The sequence below is a fragment of the Staurois parvus genome, unplaced genomic scaffold, assembly GCF_062004578.1.
Source record: "Staurois parvus isolate SC_StPar_1 unplaced genomic scaffold, SC_StPar_1.0 ptg000248l, whole genome shotgun sequence".
NCBI classification, from domain to species: Eukaryota; Metazoa; Chordata; class Amphibia; order Anura; family Ranidae; genus Staurois; species Staurois parvus.
The window spans coordinates 961,217-984,834 of NW_028318044.1; the positions used below are offsets into that span (position 1 = coordinate 961,217).

General features: G+C 44.7%; 1 protein-coding gene across 1 annotated transcript in view; it reads left to right on the forward strand.

Annotated features, from left to right (window-relative positions):
• Positions 1-23,618, forward strand: part of TMX4 (thioredoxin related transmembrane protein 4) — an 89,967-nt gene that overhangs the window by 54,751 nt on the left and 11,598 nt on the right. The window contains exons 6-7 of the mRNA XM_089680622.1: positions 17,393-17,494; positions 19,402-19,465. Of these exons, the coding sequence (XP_089536748.1) occupies positions 17,393-17,494; positions 19,402-19,465 (166 nt within the window). The remainder of the gene's footprint in view (positions 1-17,392; positions 17,495-19,401; positions 19,466-23,618) is intronic.

The window sequence follows — 23,618 nt, forward strand, 5'->3', positions numbered from 1 at the left end:
CTTCTAATGGGTCACCTAGGGTGAGACTCCGGATGAAGGCGCCATCTTTGATTATCATTGTTCCGTTGCCCTATATCTGATTGTTTTCTTAAGAGAGTAAGGAATTGGGAGAGCGAGAAGCAGAGAGTAGCAAGACTATAAAATTGTCTTTTTACTAGAAATAATATAATGAGGTGTAGCGCTATGAATGATGGTATTATATTATATAATGATAAGCCATAATAGGTATGCAATAATGTCCTCTAATAAAGTTCAAATACAGATGGATATGAGAACAGCTCCTTAAGATGGTAAAATGACAGCAGACAAGCTTGTGATGCCAACCAATAGATAAAATGCGCACTCACCGGAAGCGAGTAAGAAAAGCGCATGTGATATAACCATCAAGGTATCTGTAGATGGGCAGGTCAATCCAGGTGAGCTTATCCCCTATGGTGTAGTCATCAAGCTGCGGTGAGTTGTCTGTTGGATCCAGAGGTCCCCTTAAAGGTAGGTATGGTGCTCAGCCTATATGCTCCTGTTCCTCTAGAGATGATGAGTCGCTGGGGTAACCTGCAGGCTTAATAGCTCCATATAGGAGCCAAAAAACAGGTACCCATAGTGTAGTAGGTTCAAAGCTTTATTCACATAAAGTGCAGTATGCAGAGTGTAATGACATCCAGTAATGTATCACACTGACCAGAGTTAAGATGGCCGCCGGGCTTCCTCCAGGCTCCGGCGGCAGTGTCACGTACTGTCTGGTTCCTCCTGAGGCCTTTTCGTGCAATGGCACTTCATCAGAGGTTGAACCCCTTATTTTGTTTATATTTTGTTTATATTGTCATTTTACTGATCATCTAATAGAACGTGGACTGTTTATCACAATCCACTACACTGGGCTTCAGCAAAATGGCAGCCTCCAGCAAGAATTTTGGTAGCCTAATTATTAATGTGGAATGTATGTTTTTTTGCTAAAGAACATTATTTTTTTTATCAAATTGTTTTGGTTACAGTTCCACTTTGGCCACTTCCCGTCTGGCCATTGTATGTAAATGGCCGGACGGCGGCAGTGGAGGGTCGGGTGGCTGTTTATATAAACAGCCTCCCCGCACCCTGCTTGTGTGCGCTCCCTGGGACACAGTGGAACACCGATCGTCGGACGGGACCTCTGTGCGAGGTCCCGATCATGTGATCACTGATTGGCCAATCAGTGATCACATGCAGAGTAGTAAGCAAGATGTCACTTGTGACATCATTGCTTACTACCTGTGAAATCTGTGAATGATCAGAGATCACATGGTGCAGGGCTATTCACAACAGCCTTGTACCATGTGACAAGCTGTGGCCAATCACAGCTCACACAGTAGTTCTCAATGGTTGCAAGAATGCAGCTAGAGAGGAGGAGAAATGATTGCTTTTACAGCCTTTATGGGTGTAAAAGCAATCGGTGAAAAAAAATCTTCATCACCACCCACAAGTAGTACAGTGTCACCATGCTGACACTGTACTGCTAGTGTGACAGTATGTAAAAAAAAAAACCCCATAAAAATATAAAAAAAGTTTAAAAATTATAATTTTTGGTTATAAACTCATTTGGGTGTTTTTTTTTTTTTTTTTTGTGTTTTTAGTAAAAAAAAAAAAAAAAAAAGATAACAGAATACATTTTGGGCAAGATTTATGATTAAATATTATTTATTTGCAAAATTTTATAAGAAAAATACTTTTTTTTTCAAAATGTTTGGACTTTTTCATTTACATAGCAAAAATAAAATTCCCAGTGGTGAATAAATACCACCAAAATAAAGCTTTATCTGTCTCAAAAAAATGCTAAAAAATTCATATGGGTGCAGTGTTGCATGACCGCGCAATTGTCATTCAAAGTGTGATAGCGCTGAAAGCTGAAAATTGGCCTGGACTGGAAGGGGGGGGGTAAAAGTGTCCGGACTGGAAGTGGTTAATGTTTATGTGCTGACTATAGCTGAATCGAGTCCTGGGGAATTTGTGTATTGTCTGTGCTACCCATGTACACCATTCTTGTGGTCCTTTAGTAGTTATGAATGGACCTGAACTGCTGTCTGTTTTCTCCCACCTCTTATTCTTGTACTGGGCAGTGTTGCCTTTCATCCCAATTGGTAGCTATGATGAGGGGTAAGAACAGAATACAAATGTGCCACCTATGGTTTTTATTTGCATGTTATGGGTTTTGGGAAACCAGAAGTCGGCATCTGAAGCCGTATTAGCAGGTGAGAAGGTGAGCCCATGGATTTGCTGTAAGCTACAGACCTTCTATAATATTGATAAGAAAGCTATGTCTTCAATCATAGAGCCTGATGTGTAAAACAGCTTATTCTTTAGCCAGTATGGCCTTTTTTACACTTACTTTGATTTTAACACACATTAAGGCACCCACTGGTTCAGCATGTATTTTTGATGTTCGATGATGCTTTTTTTGAAGCCTTAATGAAGCTTTGCAAATGCCATGTGTGTGCTGATTTTCTATTTGTTTTAATAGTAGTATAGTAGTATCCCCAGCTCAGTAATTCCCACTCTAAACAGATCGCCAGCTTATTAGTACCCTTGGTCAACAGATCCGGGCACAGTAGTACCCACCGCTCTGCTGATCCCCCCCACTCAGTAGTAATCCCCAGCTTTGCTGATCACCTGCTCAGTAATAATCCCCAGGTCTGCTGATTCTCCGGTTTGCTGATCCTTCACTCTTTCTGGTCCCTGCTCACCTCATGCTATATTGCGTCCACGCTGCACACCACATGTGACATCTGCTGCAATTCACCAGCTCATTAGTACCGTTATTCAACAGATCCAGGCGCAGTAGTACCCACTGCTCTGCTGATCCCACCCTTTCAGTAGTAATCTCTAGCTCTGCTGATGCCCCGCTCAGTAGTAGCCCCCAGCTCTGCTGATGCACCGCTCAGTAGTAGCCCCCAGCTCTGCTAGTCCCCTGCTCAATTTTACTTCCCAGCTCTGCCGATCCCCCGCTCGGTAGTAATCCCCAGCTCTGCCGATCCCCCGCTTGGTAGCAATCCCCAGCTCTGCCGATCCCCCGCTTGGTAGCAATCCCCAGCTCTGCCGATCCCCCGCTCGGTAGCAATCCCCAGCTCTGCCGATCCCCCGCTCGGTAGCAATCCCCAGCTCTGCCGATCCCCCGCTCGGTAGCAATCCCCAGCTCTGCCGATCCCCCGCTCGGTAGCAATCCCCAGCTCTGCCGATCCCCCGCTCGGTAGCAATCCCCAGCTCTGCCGATCCCCCGCTCGGTAGCAATCCCCAGCTCTGCCGATCCCCCGCTCGGTAGCAATCCCCAGCTCTGCCGATCCCCCGCTTGGTAGCAATCCCCAGCTCTGCCGATCCCCCGCTTGGTAGCAATCCCCAGCTCTGCCGATCCCCCGCTTGGTAGCAATCCCCAGCTCTGCCGATCCCCCGCTCGGTAGTAATATATTATAATTTTTAATTATAAACTAATTTGGGTTCTTTTTTTTTTTTTTTTTTTTTTTTTACTAAAAAGATAACTGAATAAATGTTAGCCAAGATTTATGAAGAAATTTATTTGCAAAATGTTATAAGATAAACATTTTTTTTTAAATTTTTTGGACTTTTTCATTTATATAGCAAAAAAATAAGAATCCCAGTGGTGAATAAATACCACCAAAATAAAGTTTTATCTGTTTAAAAAAAACGCTAAAAAATTCATATGGGTACAGTGTTGCATGACCGCGCAATTGTCAATCAAAGTGTGATAGCGCTGAAAGCTGAAATTTGGCCTGGACAGGAAGGGGGTGAAAGTGTCCAGATATAAAGTGATTAAGGTGGATCAGATGTGCAGCCTGGAAAGAATCTCCCTCCCTCCTCTGGATCTGGGGCTGCCCTGCAGCCGTCCTCCAAATGGGATCCTGAAAGTGATCAGCTCGATACAGAGCCTTAAAGAAGAACTTCATTAAAACCAGCAACTGTTGGGACAACGAACATCTTGGTCAGGTCTACTGCCAGGCTGATTGTGTATCTTCAGTCTATGCCAGGGGTGTCCAAACTTTTTTGGAAGAGTGCCAGATTTGATGAAGTGAACATGTGCGAGGGCCAACCATTTTGCCCGACATTCTGATGAACCATTAAAATTAAATGCAAATGAACTATTTTATGCAAAAGTTTATTGAAAACGGCATACTTTTCATTTTGTGACTTGGATGACAAATCTAAACAGGTGTTAAATCACTCTGCCAGCACAGGGAGAAGGAAAGCCCAAATCTCGCGAGATCTCGGAGGTCGCGAGATTTGGGCTTTGTTTCTCCTTGCACTGTCTGATGACGTCAAGCGATCCTGAGCACCAATCCATTATAGCCCAAATTGATAAATGGTAGCCCCAGTAGTAATTCCCTGCGCACCACCTGGGATCCCTCGGCCCATGTTCCGGACCCCACAGATGAGCTGCCCAATATATAAATTACGGCCCTCCACTAGTGATTCTGCGAACGCCACTGAGGACTCCAGGGATCTGTCGAGCGGGAATTGACGTCATCAGCCGGCACACAGAGAAGGAAAGCCCAAATCTCACGAGATCTCGGACGTCGCGAGATTTGGGCGCTCCTTCCTACGCCAGCTGATGATGTCAAGTGCCGCAGCTAGAGATCGCTGGAGTCCTCAGTAGCTTTCAGGGAATCACTACCGGGGGCCGTAAGTTATATATTTGGGTAGCTCACCTGTGGGGCCGTTTCAGTCCGGAATGCGGGCCGCAATTGGCCCGCGGGCCGGACTTTGGACATGCCTGGTCTATGCTGACCGGTCCAACAAGCAGAGAGTGAGCAGTACTTAGATGGCATTCAGAGCGCTTTAAAAAAAAAAAAAAAAAAAAAAAGCGTGTCCACTGCCACAGTGTAATGTAAATGAGGTCTAACTGTAAAGAATATGTATATTTTTTTGTTTTAATAAGACCTTCTGATAAGACCAAGCAGTAGAAGGTTGCATGAGCCAATCTTGATTGAGTTTCTGATGGATTTTGTGAATTGAAACCTATTGATTTCCTGATTGAATGAGCTGAGCCCAGGATCTGCTGCATGTTCTGAGCCCGCTCTGACTCACAACGCAGAGGAAGATAACAGAAAAGGAATAAAATTGCCACTGCTGCCTATTGTCCTGAGGGTATGTGGGGGATCAATAGTTTATCTTTGAGAAAGTGACCTTCTCACACATTGTGTGTTCTCAGTATTTCTTCCACCATACCGTTATTGGAGCCATTGCGAATTGGATGGATTTTTTTTTTTTTTTGTATTTTCAAAATTGCTTTTTCACGGTGTGTGTGGTTTGTTAGAGCTCACAATGCACACTTATCACAGCACGGTTTACGGCATCTCTCTTGATTATTTCAGGAGGAGGTACTTGATAAACTCCTGAACTCGGGGAGGATGGTGCATGTGTGATCATAACACAAAAGGACAATCATTTGTTCAAAAGAGACTAATTGACGGGATGAGATTCAACCTGTTCCATAAACATCCTTGAGATAACTGGCTTACGCGCCCTAAAAAGTTATTTTAGAAAATAACATTTTTAAAGCGCTACCTCCAGGCAAAACAAAAATCCTCCCTTGTAGTGGGACTGCCCTCACACTGCAAGGGTTAAACACTTGCTTAGACCTAGGGCTTTTTTTTGTTTTTTTTTGGGGGGGGGGGGGGATTTATTCTTCTTTTGTTTTTACTTGCCTAATCCCCGCTCCCCTGGTAGCTGACTTTCTCCTCTACTCCCCTACATTCTGGAAGCGGAACGTTCCTCAGCATCCTCACATCCAATGCAGGGCAGTGGGGTATGCATTGGACTTGAGGACATTAGAGGACCTGTGACTACTAAAGTGTTGTGGAAAAGAGGCTGCAGGGACCACTTACAGCCTAGAGGGAGCCTGCCTGGAGGCCAGGGTAAGTAAAAGGGCTTTTTGCGGCTCTCTAGACCTAAACTAGCATTTAAACCGTGCAGTGTAGAGACAGCCCCATTGCACTTGGAATTCAGCTTTAAAGTGGGCTTAACCTCCCTAGCGGTATGATTATTTCAGATTTTTGGTGCTGAAAACGGTACCATTATTTTGCATGGAAATATGTAGTTTTTTTTATTGTAGGCTGTAATTTTTAGGAATAACTCACTGAAATCTGTCCGAACAAGAGTCTAGTAAACATCCCGGGGATGATAAAATTTCAAACACGAAATCATAAATTATAATTTAATAAATAATCATAAAAAATAATATAATACATTTAATTCAATAATATAATCAAACCGAAAACACTGAAATGTGAAATATAGCGCCAAGTTCGTACATTTGCTGAGCAAAGTCGCAGAATTGTTTTCAGTGTCTGATGACGAATTTCCCCCACGAATCATTATCACTCAATTCTGCAAGTGGTTCTGATTTACTATCGCTGTTCTCTAGCCGGTCTAAAGCCGCTTTTGACGTAAAGGGACGCTTTTTGGACGCCATGGACTTTTCTCAGTTTCCAGGCAGAAAGAACAGACAAAATGCAGGCAGGGGACAGGACAAAGCACTCGGGACAAAATGTATGTGAAATGGGTTGTAACAGCAATGTTTTACTATAAAAAATTTGTTTTGAAAAAAATGAAATTTTTTAAAATGGTCAAATTTCCCGCCACCGCCGGCGGCACCCGTACGTTCCGACGTCACAGGGACCGGAACACGGAAGCTGGATGCCGGCATCAGCCGGAGGAGATGGCCGGGGACGCTGCAGGGGACACATCGCGGGAGCGAAGGACAAGGTAAGTGCTGCAGGGACTCCCTATGCAGCGCCGCATGGTAAGCCCGAGTGTAGCTTGGGGTTACTGCTTTTGGTACTGACATTTTACCCCGAGCTACACTCTGGAATACCACTAGGGAGGTTAAACACCACCCTTTTTTTTTTTTTTTTTTTTTTATCGGTCTCAGGTGGTTGATGCCATAATGTGCTAGTATGCACCACATATTAGCACATTATGATAAACCTTGCTATCAAGCAGAGCCGTCACTGCTCCTGGCGCTTCTATCCTTGCCTAGATCTCTTTACATTATGTCACCGCAGCCAGAGAATGCAAACATGGAGTCACCATCGCAGCACTGCTCTCTGCAATCACGGCACAGGCAGTGTGCCATCAGTGCACAATGAACTGCACGTGCACGAGTGACGTCATTGGGCAGTCTTCTACACCTTTGGCAGAAATATACAATGTAAAGCATTAAAAAAAACAACGCACACAAAAATACTGTAAATAAACTATTTTTACTTTTACAGTTTCCTTAAAATGGTGGTACAGTACCACAACTGGTATATAGTGGACGAGAGTTACTAACTGGAAGAAGGAGGGTAGGTGGGAGATGGTGGAGCTGAAGGATCATCAGCAATAGGAGATGGAGGGCAGGATGGAATTTAGCCCACACCTGATGTTGACGGAGCGGAAGGATTGTAAGCAATAGGAGATGGAGGGCAAGATGGAATTTGGCCCACACCTGATGTTAATGGAGCTGAAGGATCATCAACAATAAGAGATGGAGGGCAAGATGGAAGATGACACAGGTTTTTTTATGGATTCAATTCTGTCTACCCTTTGGAAAAAATTATCCAGTGATGTCTGAGTAGTAGCTCTTTTTTTTTCTCATCATAGATGACTCTGTAGCACTGGATGGCATTCTGAACGGGTGCTGCAACCTTTGTGTATCGTTCTATGTTGGGGTCCTGTGCCTCAAAAACTAACAGTGCTCTTCAAGTGTAAAAAAAAATCCCCTTGCCATTTCCTGTGTTGTGAATCTTGTTGGTTCTTCAGTTACATCTTTCTCTTGGCTCTCTTTTTGTCTATTCGCTGGGCCTCTAATTCCATCAGGTCCTCTTTAGTAAGCTCCTCATGTTGCACAGCAAGGAGTTCAATGAGTCGTCCTCTTGCAGATCTAGCTCCAGCTTTGTGCTAAGGGTCACTAAGTTGTTGAAGACCTCTTTGGACTCCTTACCCATCTTCCCTAGCCCATGAACTTCATGAACAAACTGCCGGTAAAGGTTCTTCCAAACCCCATTCATGGTGACAGCTGAAACCTTACGCCAAGCAAAGTAGATGTTTTTTATGGCCTTGTAGATGTTCTAGTCCTTCCAAAATTGTCGCAAGGTTGTTCCTTTTTCATCAATAGCCTTCACTGCCTGACAAAAAGTGTGACGTAAATAATATTTCTTGAAAGTCTCAATAACTCCTTGGTCCATAGGTTGGATGAGCACCGTAGTATTCGGTGGCAGATGCACTACTTTGACATTGGGATGAAACTTATCCATGAATTGGGGTGACCTGGTGCATTGTCAAGCAGCAAAAGAATGTTGAATGGGATATCTTTCTCCAAACAATAATTACCACTCCTAATGAAGTCCTCCATGACTTGATATGCACCTTATATGACCACCTGAAGGTCTTGTTCATGCAGAGTGTGCTTAGTGCATGTTCCTCTTGTTGCTCTTTAAATTTCCAAGGCTTTGGCGTTTTTCTTCCACAAAACAGGTAGAGAGCCCTTGGCTATGTTTTTGAGGGCTCTTGAGTTCGCTGCATGCTAAATTAAGAGAGGCTTTAGTTTCATACCAGCAGAAACATTGCCACCAAACAACAGAGTAAGTCTGTCCTTTGCTGCTTTGAAGCCAGGCATCACCTTTTCCTCTTTACTGATGTAACTTCGTTTTGGCATTTTCTTCCAGGACAGTCCTGTCTCATTGACGTTCAAAACCTGTGGGGATAAATAAGCACCTCCGTCAATGATTTCTCTAAGTGTTACTGGAAATTCTTGGGCAGCTATGGTATCTGCACTCGCACCCTCACCACTTACTTTTACAATGTGAAGGTTGGCTCTTGCCTTGAATCTGTTAAACCATTCATGGCTGGCAGTAAAAGATGCACAGCGTTCTCCCCATTTTGTCTTCAAGTCTTCAAACAGGCTTTTAGCTTTTTCTTGAATAAGCATTTAGCTGAGTGGGACTCGACGCTGATCCTGCATCCACACACTGAGAAGTTTCTCCATCTCCTTTATCACTTTACCACGCTTTTGGATATTATTGTTGACTTCATAGGCACAGCAGACTTCACATGTTCCATGATCTTGGCCTTGTTCTTTAGAATTGTGCCAGTGGGTGATTGACTCATAGAATGAGCGATGTCTACGATCTTTTCACCTCGGACCAATTTCTCAATTATTTTCGCTTTTATTTCCATGGTTATTGCTTTGCACTTCCTAGTAGTCCCCTCCATATCACCACTGCTTTTCCTCTTGCTTCCGGACATCCTGGGCTCTGTACAGTACACTATTGCACTGTACAGTAATCACACATCAGCACAACTATGACAATGTGCAGCCATGATCATGTCCGGCAGACACGTGAGCTACTTTCGCGATTTGTTTGCATCTATGAATGCTCGTAATGTGAGGTCCGTTTGTATCTGTGAAAGATCGCAACTTGAAAGTTCATAAGTCTGGGACTTTATATGTAGCCTCCCTGATGGTATTCCCGAGTGTAGCTCGGGGTAAAGTTTCAGTACCAAAAGCGGTAACCCCGAGCTACACTCGGGCTTACCATGCGGCGCTGCTCTGGCATCTGTTCTTCACTTACCTTGTCCTACGCTCCTGCGATGTCCCTCCTGCAGTGTCCCCTGTAATGTCCTCCGGCGGATACCAGCATCTGTCTTCTGGGTTCCGTCCCCTGCAAGCGTCGGGATGTACGGAGGACGGAACAGCGGGAAATTTGAAAATGACAAAAAGTGACATTCACTAAAATCACATAGTATAACATTCCTGTATCAAACCATTTCACATACATTTTTGTCCCGAGTGCTTTGTCCGGCGCCCTGCCGGCATTTTTACTGTTCTTTCTGCCTGGAAACTGAGAAACGTCCATGGTGTCCAAAAAGCGTCCCTTTAGGTCCAAAGCGGTTTTAGACCGGCTAGAGAACAGCGATAGTAAATTGGAACCACTTGCAGAATTGAGTGATAATGATTCGTGGGGGAAATTCCTCATCAGACACTGAAAACAATTCTGCCACTTTGCTCAGTGATGTGCGAACTTGGCGCTCTATTTCACATTTCAGTGTTTTTGGTTTGATTATATTATTGAATTAAATTTATTATTATATTATTATTTTTTATGATTATTTATTAAATTATAATTTATGATTTCATGTTTCAAATTTTAACATACCTGGGATGTTTACTAGACTCTTGTTCGGACAGATTTCAGTGAGTTATTCCTAAGAATTACAGGCCTACAATAAAAAAATACATATTTCCAAAAAAGTGTACCGCTTTGAGCACAGAAATATGGACATAATCAAATCGCTAGGGAGGTTAAAGTGATCATAAAGCATTTTTTTTTTTTTTTTTTTTTTAAATAAACCTGGTATACTTACCTGCTCTGTGCAGTGGTTTTGCACAAAGCAGCTGTGATCCTCCTCTTCTCATCCCATGCAGGCGCTTCTGGTTCTCCCCCAAAGCAGTGACCCCGTAGCAAGCTACTTGCAATGGGGGCACTGACTGACTGATGCATGCTCGCTCCAGAGTCCCCCACTCTCTGCATCCATAAGACACAGCAGAGCATGGCTCAGTCCTCACCTCCTTGCCAATGGCTCCTGCTGCTGTGTGTCTGATCCAGTGAGGAGACAGAGACTGGGGGGAGCGTCTCCTCTCTTGCACATTGCTGCACCGAGGTGAGCCTCAGGTAAGTATTGGGGTGAGGGGGGTGGGGTAAGCTGCACACCATAGGGTTTTTTTTTTTTAACCTTCATGCATAAAGGTAAAAAAACCTTCAGTCTTTACAACCACTTTGATGAATTTGCACTTGATCTGTTTCAAGCAGCTTGGCCTGTAGTCTTCTTGCTGTCTGTGTACATCCTGCCTTGATTAAGATGCTCACGCAGAGCAGGTTTCTTATCCCCGAATAGTGTCGTGTTGCAGCAGTCAGAGCAGCATGCCTTCAGCAGAGCAGAATATAAACGGCTTGGGTCGAGGTAGACGAGGCTTCCTGAGAATTGATTTATCTCTAGTCGTGATGTTTTCTTTCATTTCACTGGCTGTAGGGACCAATCGAGGATTAATAGTGAAAGTTCACTTATCTATTAATCATTTCATTCCCTTTTCTCTGTGGATTGGCCTCATCACACATTGATTTTCAAGTCAGAAAACCTTTTTGTGCGATAATGAATGCTTTTGTTGGAAGTGCTCATTACCACTCCTAATGAAGTCCTCCGTGACTTGATATGCACCTTATGACCACCTGAAGGTCTTGTTCATGCAGAGTGTGCTTGGTGCATGTTCCTCTTGTTGCTCTTTAAATTTCCACCTGGTTGTTGCTGAGCAAGAAGTATTAAACTGTTTTCATTATAACATGTACTTATTTTTTTGGCACAAAAGCCACATTCATGAATAATTTTCATTTGAGAAAAATTTTCCAACCTGCTCCTTCAAACCTTCTCATCACTACAGTCGAAAATGAAAGTTGATTTGACCCCAGTAACCATTAAAATACTGAACGTTTCAAAAAGGAAAATTTTCAATTCAATTCTACTGGCAATATGTCTTGCTTTCGGGATTTTGTATAAGGTGCAAATCAAGTCATTAAGGACTTTGTTGTCTGTGATATTGAGCACCAACAGAAGCACTCATTATTGCACACAAAGATTTTCCAACTGGAAAATCAATGATGCCAATCCACAGAGCAGGGCTTGACAAATCCCAGGCCAGAAACCGCGTCCCGGCTTCTGGGCTCCCGCCAGCCCGCCCACTGTCAGCAGCAGGTGGAAGCATTATGCTTTGGGGTGGTTTCTCTGCTAAAGGTACGGGCTAACTTTACCTCATTGAGGGACCAATAGATGGGGCCATGTATTGTGAAATCTTGGATGAGAACCTTCTTCTCTCAGCCAGAACACTGAAGATGGGTTGTGGATGGGCCTTCCAGCATGACCATGACCCAAAACATACCACCAAAGCAACAAAGGAGTGGCTCAAGTAGAAGCACATTAAGGTCCTGGAGTGGCCTAGCCAGTCTCCAGACCTTCATCCTATAGAAAATTTATGGAGGGAGCTGAAACTTTGGGTTGCCAAGCGTCCGCCAAGAAACCTTAAAGTTTTAGAGAAGATCTGTAAAGAAGAGTGCACCAAATCCCTCCTGAGATGTGTGCAAACCTGGTAACCGACTTTGAGAAATGTCTTACCTCTATAGTTGCCAACAAGGGTTTCTCCACCAACTACTAAGTCATGTTTTGCTTGGGAATCAATTACTTACTTATTTTACTCACTGAACTGCAACTCCATTCATAACATTTGTATCGTGTGTTTTTTTTCTAGATTTGTGGTTGCTATTCTTTCTCTATCATTTAAAATACACCTATGAAAATTCTAGACCCTTCATTTCTTTGTAATTGGGCAAACGTACAAAATCTACAGGTGATCAAATAATAATTTTCCCCGCTGTATTTCTCTTGTAGGTCACAGGACTGCACTTACCTTTTTTGTTCTGTGACCCAAAGTCAGCTGACCGCAGGCTATCGCCCGCTCTCAGCTGAGGAATATTGTCAGGCTCCACCCTGCTATGTGATAGACATCTGGCTCTGCTTCTTAGCGTGCAGCTGAGATCCGGCGATCGCTGCGATTGCCCCCCTCTCCAGCCCTACGCTCAGTTCTTGGTGTTAAAAGCATTTTGGGACGGCTGCCGCATCAAATGTAGCATCATCATGCCTAGAGGCGAGTATGGATGTCTATTTTTTTGCAAATCCATACTTCTCCTTTAATAGATAAGTGAACTTTCACTATTAATCTTGTATTGATCCCAACAACCACTACGAGAAGAAAACATGAAGAGATCCATTTACTAGTGAGAATTTCATTATCAAGCAGCCCAATCTACCACATCCTATGCTGTTTATGGTGTTCTGTTAAGCTGTCCACAGAGGAGTTCATTTTTTTTTTTTTTTTATTGTTGTTGACCTGATTTACCCCATCCTCATATTTGATGTGGATGAGGGAACCCTCCCTACTTTGTCATTGTTTTCTGACAGTGGGAGGATTCCCCTGCCATCAAAACACACTGATCAGTGCTGCAGGCTATAGCCTTCAGCGCTAATCAAAAGGAAATTTCCAGCAGGGCATTTGTACAGAAGTCGATTGGTAGATCGATCCATGTATGGAGACAGTGGTTGTACAGAAGTCAAAGTTTGGCCAGTCCCTGCTGAACTGGACAAATGTCGATCCATGTATTTGCAGCTTTAAAGGCAAGGCACTGGTTTGGAAATCCGCTTTGTGTGAGCATCTTGTTCAGAGCAAATGTACTGTAGATAGGCAGCCAGGGGAGAACTTGGAGAGCACCAGGAACATGCATTAACACTGGATTTTAACATGAACCCCCTGAGGGGGTTTATACAAGATGCAAACCTCATATTGCATCATGGCAGCTCTTCTTTTTTTTTTTTTTTTTTTTTTTGGAGAGGTTTATCGTAAAGTGTTACTAAACCCACAACAGTACAATCAGTCTGTAGATGCAGTAAAGCATGCTTGTTATACTCACTTTGGAACCTAAGGGGTTAATCCTCCCATTGTGTAAAAAGACTGTTTGATCCTGACTTCTCTGATCTTCCCCTTCTTCCTTGTTCCCCCTTTATCTCCTGATCAAACATATTGTGTGGAGTCACTCTGCACATGCTCAGTTTGGTGTGTATTGCTAGAGAGGTTTGTTTTTTTTTCTTGGGAGAGTGCATGTGATCAGCACAGGGCCAATAAGCACTGTCCAGACAGAGGTCAGGGGTTCTGCATCCTCCTAGGGCAGAATGAAAACTCCTCCTACAAGCTTTAACCAGTGCTTGCTGGACACTGATAGAAGGGACAAGACTGCTATATACTGCTGATGAGAAAAGGTATTTAGCAGGTTATATTTACTACAATAATTGCATTTCCATGTTTTGTGTACTGTGGGAGACTGGATATAGTGACTGCAGGGTCCGGGGAGACCAGATATAGTGAATGCAGGGTCCGGGGAGACCAAATATAGTGAATGCAGGGTCCGGGGAGACCAGATATAGTGAATGCAGGGTCCGGGGAGACCAGATATAGTGAATGCAGGGTCCGGGGAGACCAGATATAGTGAATGCAGGGTCCGGGGAGACCAGATATAGTGAATGCAGGGTCCGGGGAGAGCGGATATAGTGAATGCGGGGTCCGGGGAGACCGGATATAGTGAATGCAGGGTCCGGGGAGAGCGGATATAGTGACTGCAGGGTCCGGGGAGACCGGATACAGTGGCTGCAGGGTCCGGGGAGAACGGATATAGTGACTGCAGGGTCCGGGGAGAACGGATATAGTGACTGCAGGGTCCGGGGAGACCGGATACAGTGGCTGCAGGGTCCGGGGAGACCGGATACAGTGGCTGCAGGGTCCTGGATTTAGTAACACTGATTTGATGTACACTTTATAATCAGCCGTAGTTTTATTTAAAAGTTCAGCCCTGCAACAGGCATTTGATGTCTCGCAAACAGAAACTTGTACCACTAAGCAGAATATTATGTTTGTTGTATTGCTCATGCTCTATGGACATTTGCAGCATTTCCGCTTACTTTAAGTGAGTCTGACACAAGCCTGTGTTTTTTCCCGGGTATACATAACGGCTATGGATGTTTTTGTCCTGTACAGACCAGGGACTGCAATAGACGGGATCTTCTGCTAGTTGGCAGTCATATCTCTGTTATTAATAAATCTCTTCCCCTTTTTTTGAGCATTGCAATGAGCAGACTCAGTTAGCATCAGCGTTCTTTCAGCCACATAACAGGAAGATCCATTTTGACCAATTTTAGTTTGGTTTGGAGAATCTACAGAAATGGACAAACTTTAGGGTACCTGCTAATGTGTTCTATGTCTGGGTGGTCATACTGTATATGACTTTAGTATGGAAGTGATGTAACAAATTCGAGCACCATCACGTTGTGTTGGAGTTAACTAGGAGGCAATGGTTTGTGACTTGACTACGCCTATAGTAATTTAGCAGATTCAGCTTCACTAATGAGGACAAAATAAGTGTACCTATCTTAAATAAGGTGCAGTAGGTTAGTGTACTGATTTGAGAAGGTAGCAGATTTAGTATCCATGTAGTCCAACTTGAGACCCCCCCCCCTCCCCCATGATGCTGCCATGCCCCTAATGATCCCCATGTCTGTGCTCACCGCACTCTTGATCTATCAATGAGGCGATCAGGAAAGGGTAAAGACCTCCCTTTTATAGTACTTCAAAAATAGGAACCAAGTCTGGCAAAATTGTGCTAATATTGGTTGAAAGCGTAATAATTCCTCGGTTCTTTTGAGCTAAAAGATGAATAAAAACAGATTTTTTTTTTTAAATGTTAGTTTTTATAAAGGTAATACCAAATTTGGAAAGGTTCCAGTAACTGGGCATTGAAACATTGCCAAAAAAATGGGTATGCGTGCCCAGGTTACACATCATATTGCTGTAAAGCTTTGTGAATGACATCTGCTTAATCCTGTTGTCCTTTCATTCCCAAATCCAACCACTGTCCAAATCTTGTAGACTGACCCTCCTTGTTTTGAATTTGTTTTGTTTTGAATTTTTGTTTTGTATCATCTCCTTTTTATATTGTAAAGTTGTGTGCAAACTGTTGACACTATATAAATCCTGTATTATAAAAATAATAAGTTGGGTAGAAGACTTGACCCTTGAGACGTGTTGGGTATCCTGCATTTTGAACAGGTCTTCTAAATACACATTTATGTCCCACGGATGTGCATTGTACCTCACAAAGTACATGTCTGTATCCAGCTCCTCTGTTACACTATGATGATCAACAGCTTGGCTGTTATGGCACCACCTTCAGAATATCAAGACTTTCCTGTGCCCTTCAGTGAACTCGGAGAAGTGGCTTTTACAGTGAGCACAAAAAAATACGGTTTGATCTTATATTCATTGAAGGACACAGTGGAGATCTTGATCTCCTGAAGGTGATGCCATAACCCTTCTACGTTCATTGAAGGGCACAACGGAGATCTTGATCTGAAGGTGATGCCATAACCCTTCTACGTTCCTTGAAGGACACAGCTGAGATCTTGATCTTCTGAAGGTGATGCCATAACCCTTCTACGTTCATTGAAGGACACAACGGAGATCTTGATCTCCTGAAGGTGATGCCATAACCCTTCTACGTTCATTGAAATACACAGCGGAGGTCTCGATCTCCTGAAGGTGATGCCATAACCCTTCTACGCTCATTGAAGGACACAACAGAGATCTTTATCTCCTGAAGGTGATGCCATAACCCTTCTACGTTCATTGAAATACACAGCTGAGATCTTGATCTTCTGAAGGTGATGCCATAACCCTTCTACGTTCATTGAAGGACACAACGGAGATCTTGATCTCCTGAAGGTGATGCCATAACCCTTCTACGTTCATTGAAGGACACAACGGAGATCTTGATCTCCTGAAGGTGATGCCATACCCTTCTACGCTCATTGAAGGACACAGCGGAGATCTTGTTCTCTGACTATTGGGTTATGACATCACCCTCAGAAGATCAAGATCCCTGCTGTGTCCGTCAATGAACTCTGAGAAAAGGTTTTTGAGTAGTACAAATAAAAACCCATTTTCTCTTCCATTCATTGAAGGACACAATGGAGATATTGATCTCCTGAAGGTGGTGCTATAACCCAGTGGTCAGAGATCAAGATCTCCACTGTGTCCTTCAATGTACTCCGAGAAAGGGATTTTATGATGAGTAAAAAAATCCAATTATTTTTTTTTTTGTGTATGCTACTTGCTCTTTTCTTGCCCTGCTTTTGAGTGTTCCCACTTACCCTAATGCATTCTTCACAGTAAAAAGTACACACGTTTGCAAGCGAGAATAGGACCCACAGACCACAACTAGTGTGAAGTCAGATGCTGAGATCTCTCTTCTAGAGTCCCTGAATGTTATAGGGGATTTTCTAGGTGGATGAACTCTCTGAAATCTATTAAAACCTGAAATATCAGTTTATGGTGGACTGACCCTTTAAACAACAATTGCCACATGGCTGGTGTGTGTTTTACTTAATAGTGACCTTGTCAGATTGATGACTTTGCAGAGTGTAACATGTTGTTTCTCTGTATTGTGAACCAAGAATGTGTCAGCTTGTCACACTAATGACTCTGAGCACAGGCTGACCTCACTGAATCCATTAGACACTTTTGCTGGAGGACAAAATATGTTATTTCTTTTCAGCTGGTAGTCTTTTTATATTGATTTTAATACATGTTAAGCATCACTTCTTTTTGTTAAAGTGAAACTGCTTGATATCAAATGAACATGCACTATTGTGTTTTTAAAGGGATGTTACTATTTGCTGGCAAAAAATTAATTCATCCTTTTTGTGTTTTTTGTTTTAGCAAACACACATCTACTTGACGGGCACTTTGGGAATGTCTGCTTGGGGCTCTTACATCGTTTTCATCATGGCCACCTTGATGATTGGACTGTTTCTTGGTTTGGTACGACATGCATCTATTATTACTGAGCAATACAGGTGCATTAAATATTATGTCATTCATCTTACACATCATCATAATGGGGCAAGAAGGCCAGTCACTGGCACTGCCAAGTATCATTGGCCTCAGAACTATGCAAGCACCATCAGATAGTAAATCAAGGAACCCCTGGCAACATATGAAGGAACCCTAGTTGGGAATGGCTTCATTAGAGGCGGAGAATCATACACTGTTTTTTTGGATCTGTAAAGGACTATGGCAGGAAGATTCCCTGAGTTCTTAGCTCCATCCACCAGCTGTATCCATTACTGTAGTTTAAATGTTCTGGTTAGAATGTTCATATTTCAGTCCCGTCTGTTAAGGGACATAGCAGGTCTTTAACGTTTGGGTTATAATGTTGTATACAGGAGGATTGGACACTTCACAAACCCAGGATAACCACTCCTACTACTAGTATTCCTTGTGTTGTTTCTTTTTTGGCTTCTGTATTAAGCCTAACTTGCTGTTTGAATTTAAGTCTTTTTCTTCTTTTTTTTTTTTTGTTCAAACAATACTCTGCTTTATGTTGCTGTTGAAACTTTGTCTTTTCAGTTGCTGCTACCTGGTACAGTCATCCTAAGCCTGGCTGCATGTGGACCATGCAGGACTTGACATAGCCTTTCAATGGAACTTCACCGAAAAGGGGAAGGTCCGCTTGTTTGCCTCCCTTGAGCTGTTTGAGAGTCCCCATTTCCTGTTGTTTTTTTTCTTGAGCCTGTTCGCTATTGTTTGCTGTCCTGCCCACAACTCAGTTGGACTGCTTTTGGACATCTTTAAGACTTCCTGTGTCCCTTACTGGACGATAAAGGAAAAACAGGATTTGTGTACTCACCGTAAAAACCTTTTTCTTGGCTTCCATTCAGCAGCACAGGTCCTACCGTTCTGTGTTTAATGATCATGCTCTCCGTAATTCTGGATACAAACTGAGGCATGCTGGTAGTTGGAGTGGTTATACTCTGGGCTAGGGGTCTCCAAACTTCTTAAACAAAAGGCCAGTTTATTGTCCTTCAGAATTTAAGGGGCCAGACTGTGCCCAGGGGGAGTGAACAATGCCTAATTTTTGTTAACGGGGGAGAAGTAGTTGGTGTCAATGGGAAGAATAATGCCCCATTTTTGTTATCATTGGAATAAATGATTCATCATTGTTGGTGTCGGTGGAAGGAATAGTGCCCCATTTTTGTTATTCGAATAAATGATTCATCATTGTTGGTGTCGGTGGAAGGAATAGTGCCCCATTTTTGTTATCATTGGAATAAATGATTCATCATTGTTGGTGTCGGTGGAAGGAATAGTGCCCCATTTTTGTTATTCGAATAAATGATTCATCATTGTTGGTGTCGGTGGAAGGAATAGTGCCCCATTTTTGTTATCATTGGAATAAATGATTCATCATTGTTGGTGTCGGTGGAAGGAATAGTGCCCCATTTTTGTTATCATTGGAATAAATGATTCATCATTGTTGGTGTCAGTGGAAGGAATAGTGCCCCATTGTTGGTGTCAGTGGCAGGAATTATGCCTCAAGAGCCTGATAAAGACAAGCAAAGGGCTGCATCCAGCCCCAGGGCCGCAGTTTGGAGACCACTGTTCAAGGCTACAGTTTTTTGTTTACCAGTGTCCAGTCCTCCTGTAGACAGTGGTATATACCAAAGGTATAAGACTTTCTGTGTCAGTGGGCTCCAAAAAAAGATTTTTAAGGCAAATACAAGTATCCTATTTTGTTCACATAGTGCACTTGAAAACACAAGGCAACCCCCGTTACTGTGAACAAGCACATAATGACATTGGACCTGATACAAGTCACAATGGCAACTTATCTATTTCTGTCTTGACAGGCTCTCTTTAATATATTTCTTGTTTTGTTTGCCATACAGATACTGATACTGCTGATAGATTGTTTCTGCCCAGCTAAACCCAAGTATGAAGCGCTGAGATCAGGTAAGCGTTTTATATTACTGAATTGGGTAGCCTGACCTTCCAGCGCTTGCGCTGGCCATAGATTATTATTATACAGGATTTATATGGCGCCAACAGTTTGCTGAGCACTTTACAATATAATGGCAGACAATACAGCAACAATACAGTTCAATACAAGAGGGTTAGGAGGGCCCTGATCCTTGGAGCTTACAATCTAAGAGGGAGGGGCTAGTGGTACAAAAGGTAATAACTGTGGGGGATGGACTGGTAGGAGGAGTAGAAGATTCCATTATTAGCTGAGGGCAGGATAGGCTTCCCTGAAGAGATAGGTTTTCAGAGATCGCCTAAAAGTGAGCAGAGTAGGCGATAGTCTGATAAATTGGGGTAGAGAGTTCCAGAGGATGGGGGAAGCTCTGGAGACAAGCATGGGAGGAGGAGACGAGGGAGCTAGCGAGCAGGAGGTCATGGGAGGAGCAGAGAGGACAGTTTGGGTGATATTTGGAGACAAGAGACAAGATCGGTGATGTAATTTGGGGCAGAGTTATAAATGGCTTTATATGTTATTGTTAATGTTTTGAATTTTATCTGTTGGGCAATGGGAAGCCAGTGGAGGGATTGGCAGAGAGGGGTGGAGGACACTGAGTGGAGGCCAGTGGAGGGATTGGCAGAGAGGGGTGGAGGACTCTGAATGGAGGTCAGTGGAGGGATTGGCAGAGAGGGGTGGAGGACACTGAGTGGAGGTCAGTAGAGGGATTGGCAGAGAGGGGTGGAGGACACTGAGAGGAGGCCAGTGGAGGGATTGGCAGAGAGGGGTGGAGGACACTGAGTGGAGGCCAGTGGAGGGATTGGCAGAGAGGGGTGGAGGACTCTGAATGGAGGTCAGTGGAGGGATTGGCAGAGAGGGGTGGCTGATAGATAGATGCCTCCCTTAGGCCTCGTGCACACAGGGCTTTTTTGCTTGTAGGGTGCATTTAATGCTTGAGTATTCATTTCAGTGGCCAGAATAAATTACAGGCGTACCTCGGTTTATGAATGCCTCGGTTAACGTAATTTTCGGTGTATGAATGAAAATCCATTGAAAATAATGCCTCGGTTTACAAATTTTTTTCGCAATACAAAGTGTATGTCGGCGCTGATTTTTAAATGCAATTGCCGGCCTTTTTTTTCCTTCACTATAGCTCACAGAATTAGCTGTCACTTTCCCTGGAGCTAAAGGAAAATTTTTGTTTCTTTTATCTGGGAAACAAACTAAAAGGAAACATTGTTTCTTTTAGCTGGGGGGAAAGTGATTCTCTGAGCTATAGTGAAGAAAAAAAAAAAAAAGCCGGTAATTACATTTAAAAACCTGCACTGACCTATAAGGGTTTATTTACTAAAGTTGGTTCACTCAGTCTCCTGCACTTCTGCATGGAAACCAATCAGCTTCCAGGTTTTATTGCTTCATTGAACAAGCTGAGGTTAGAAGCTGATTGGCTCCCATGCTCGGCTGCACCAGATTCTGAGCGATCCAGCTTTAGTAAATAAACCCCATAGTGACAGCGACTTTTTAAAAACTTTTTTCTGACCTCCTGAATGGATAAATTGGTTTTCAATGCATTCCAATGGCAAACCGCGTTTTCGATTTACTGATTTTTCGCATTATGAAACGTCCCGGAGAACGCATTAAATTCATAAACCGAGGTACACCTGTATTTAGTCTGGCTAATTAAATGAATTAACGCCCAAGCACTTGATGCCTGTAAACAACCCTAAATGCTTGTAAAAGCATTAGACGCTCTGACAAGCGTCAGGCGTTTTTTCTGCCAAATGATGCTGCCAAGAGGAGGAGCGTTTTTAGAATGTCCTGTGTGCATGAGGCCTAAGGGTAACCTGGAAAGACGCATCTTACTGTCCTCCCTACTGTTGGAGCCTGCCCCCATTATTTTTCTTTTTCTGCATATGGCAGACATAAATGGTGCACAAACCTTTTACTACTTTCTTTCTTGAGAGGAGGGAATGATTGACCAGGTTGTTGTGTTAACTTTTTAGGTTCAGTTCTCTTTAAGGAGGTTGTGACAAAGTATACAATTTTAAAGCTTGTGTAGGTAGGCAAATGTGGCGTGCATATGCATTGAGCTTGCATCTTGAGGTGCTTCATTCACAATATATTGTAAATCTCTGTTCCAAACTCCAAATACATACAGTCTCCCCAGTTTCAGGTGAAAGCTATTCTCAGCTTTTTCCTGCCTTACAAACCACACCATATAAAATGATGGAAGCTGCACTCCCTAATTCTATCTCATTGCAGAAAAAACTTTCTGCTAAGAGTCCTCAGTTGACACATTTCACTTGAAAGTGCCCATTTATAGTCAGTTGGTGTATTTGTGCAATCATAGCAGCTTTAAAGTGTTACTAAACCCCAGACCCTGCATTCACTATATCCGGTCTCCCCGGACCCTGCGTTCACTATATCCGGTCTCCCCGGACCCTGCGTTCACTATATCCGGTCTCTCCGGACCCTGCATTCACTATATCCGCTCTCCCCGGACCCTGCGTTCACTATATCCGGTCTCCCCGGGCCCTGCGTTCACTATATCCGGTCTCCCCGGACCCTGCGTTCACTATATCCGGTCTCCCCGGACCCTGCGTTCACTATATCCGGTCTCCCCGGACCCTGCGTTCACTATATCCGGTCTCCCCGGACCCTGCGTTCACTATATCCGGTCTCCCCGGACCCTGCGTTCACTATACCCGCTCTCCCCGGACCCTGCGTTCACTATACCCGCTCTCCCCGGACCCTGCGTTCACTATACCCGCTCTCCCCGGACCCTGCGTTCACTATACCCGCTCTCCCCGGACCCTGCGTTCACTATACCCGCTCTCCCCGGACCCTGCGTTCACTATACCCGCTCTCCCCGGACCCTGCGTTCACTATACCCGCTCTCCCCGGACCCCGCGTTCACTATACCCGCTCTCCCCGGACCCCGCGTTCACTATACCCGCTCTCCCCGGACCCCGCGTTCACTATACCCGCTCTCCCCGGACCCCGCGTTCACTATACCCGCTCTCCCCGGACCCTGCGTTCACTATACCCGCTCTCCCCGGACCCTGCGTTCACTATACCCGCTCTCCCCGGACCCTGCGTTCACTATACCCGCTCTCCCCGGACCCTGCGTTCACTATACCCGCTCTCCCCGGACCCTGCGTTCACTATACCCGCTCTCCCCGGACCCTGCGTTCACCATACCCGCTCTCCCCGGACCCCGCGTTCACCATACCCGCTCTCCCCGGACCCCGCGTTCACCATACCCGCTCTCCCCGGACCCCGCGTTCACCATACCCGCTCTCCCCGGACCCCGCGTTCACCATACCCGCTCTCCCCGGACCCCGCGTTCACCATACCCGCTCTCCCCGGACCCCGCGTTCACCATACCCGCTCTCCCCGGACCCCGCGTTCACCATACCCGCTCTCCCCGGACCCCGCGTTCACCATACCCGCTCTCCCCGGACCCCGCGTTCACCATACCCGCTCTCCCCGGACCCCGCGTTCACCATACCCGCTCTCCCCGGACCCCGCGTTCACCATACCCGCTCTCCCCGGACCCCGCGTTCACCATACCCGCTCTCCCCGGACCCCGCGTTCACCATACCCGCTCTCCCCGGACCCCGCGTTCACCATACCCGCTCTCCCCGGACCCCGCGTTCACCATACCCGCTCTCCCCGGACCCCGCGTTTACTATACCCGCTCTCCCCGGACCCCGCGTTTACTATACCCGCTCTCCCCGGACCCCGCGTTTACTATACCCGCTCTCCCCGGACCCCGCGTTTACTATACCCGCTCTCCCCGGACCCCGCGTTCACTATACCCGCTCTCCCCGGACCCCGCGTTCACTATACCCGCTCTCCCCGGACCCCGCGTTCACTATACCCGCTCTCCCCGGACCCCGCGTTCACTATACCCGCTCTCCCCGGACCCCGCGTCCACTATATCTGGTCTCCCACAGTACACAGAACATGGAAATGCATTTATTTTATTAAATATAAACTGCTAAATACCTTTTCTCATCAGCAGTACATAGCAGTCTTGTGGCTTCAGCTGAACACTGGTTAAAGCTTGTAGGAGGAGTTTTCTGTCTTCTCTAGGAGGATGAAAAATTCCTGACCTCTGTCTGGACCTGTGCTGATCACATGCAC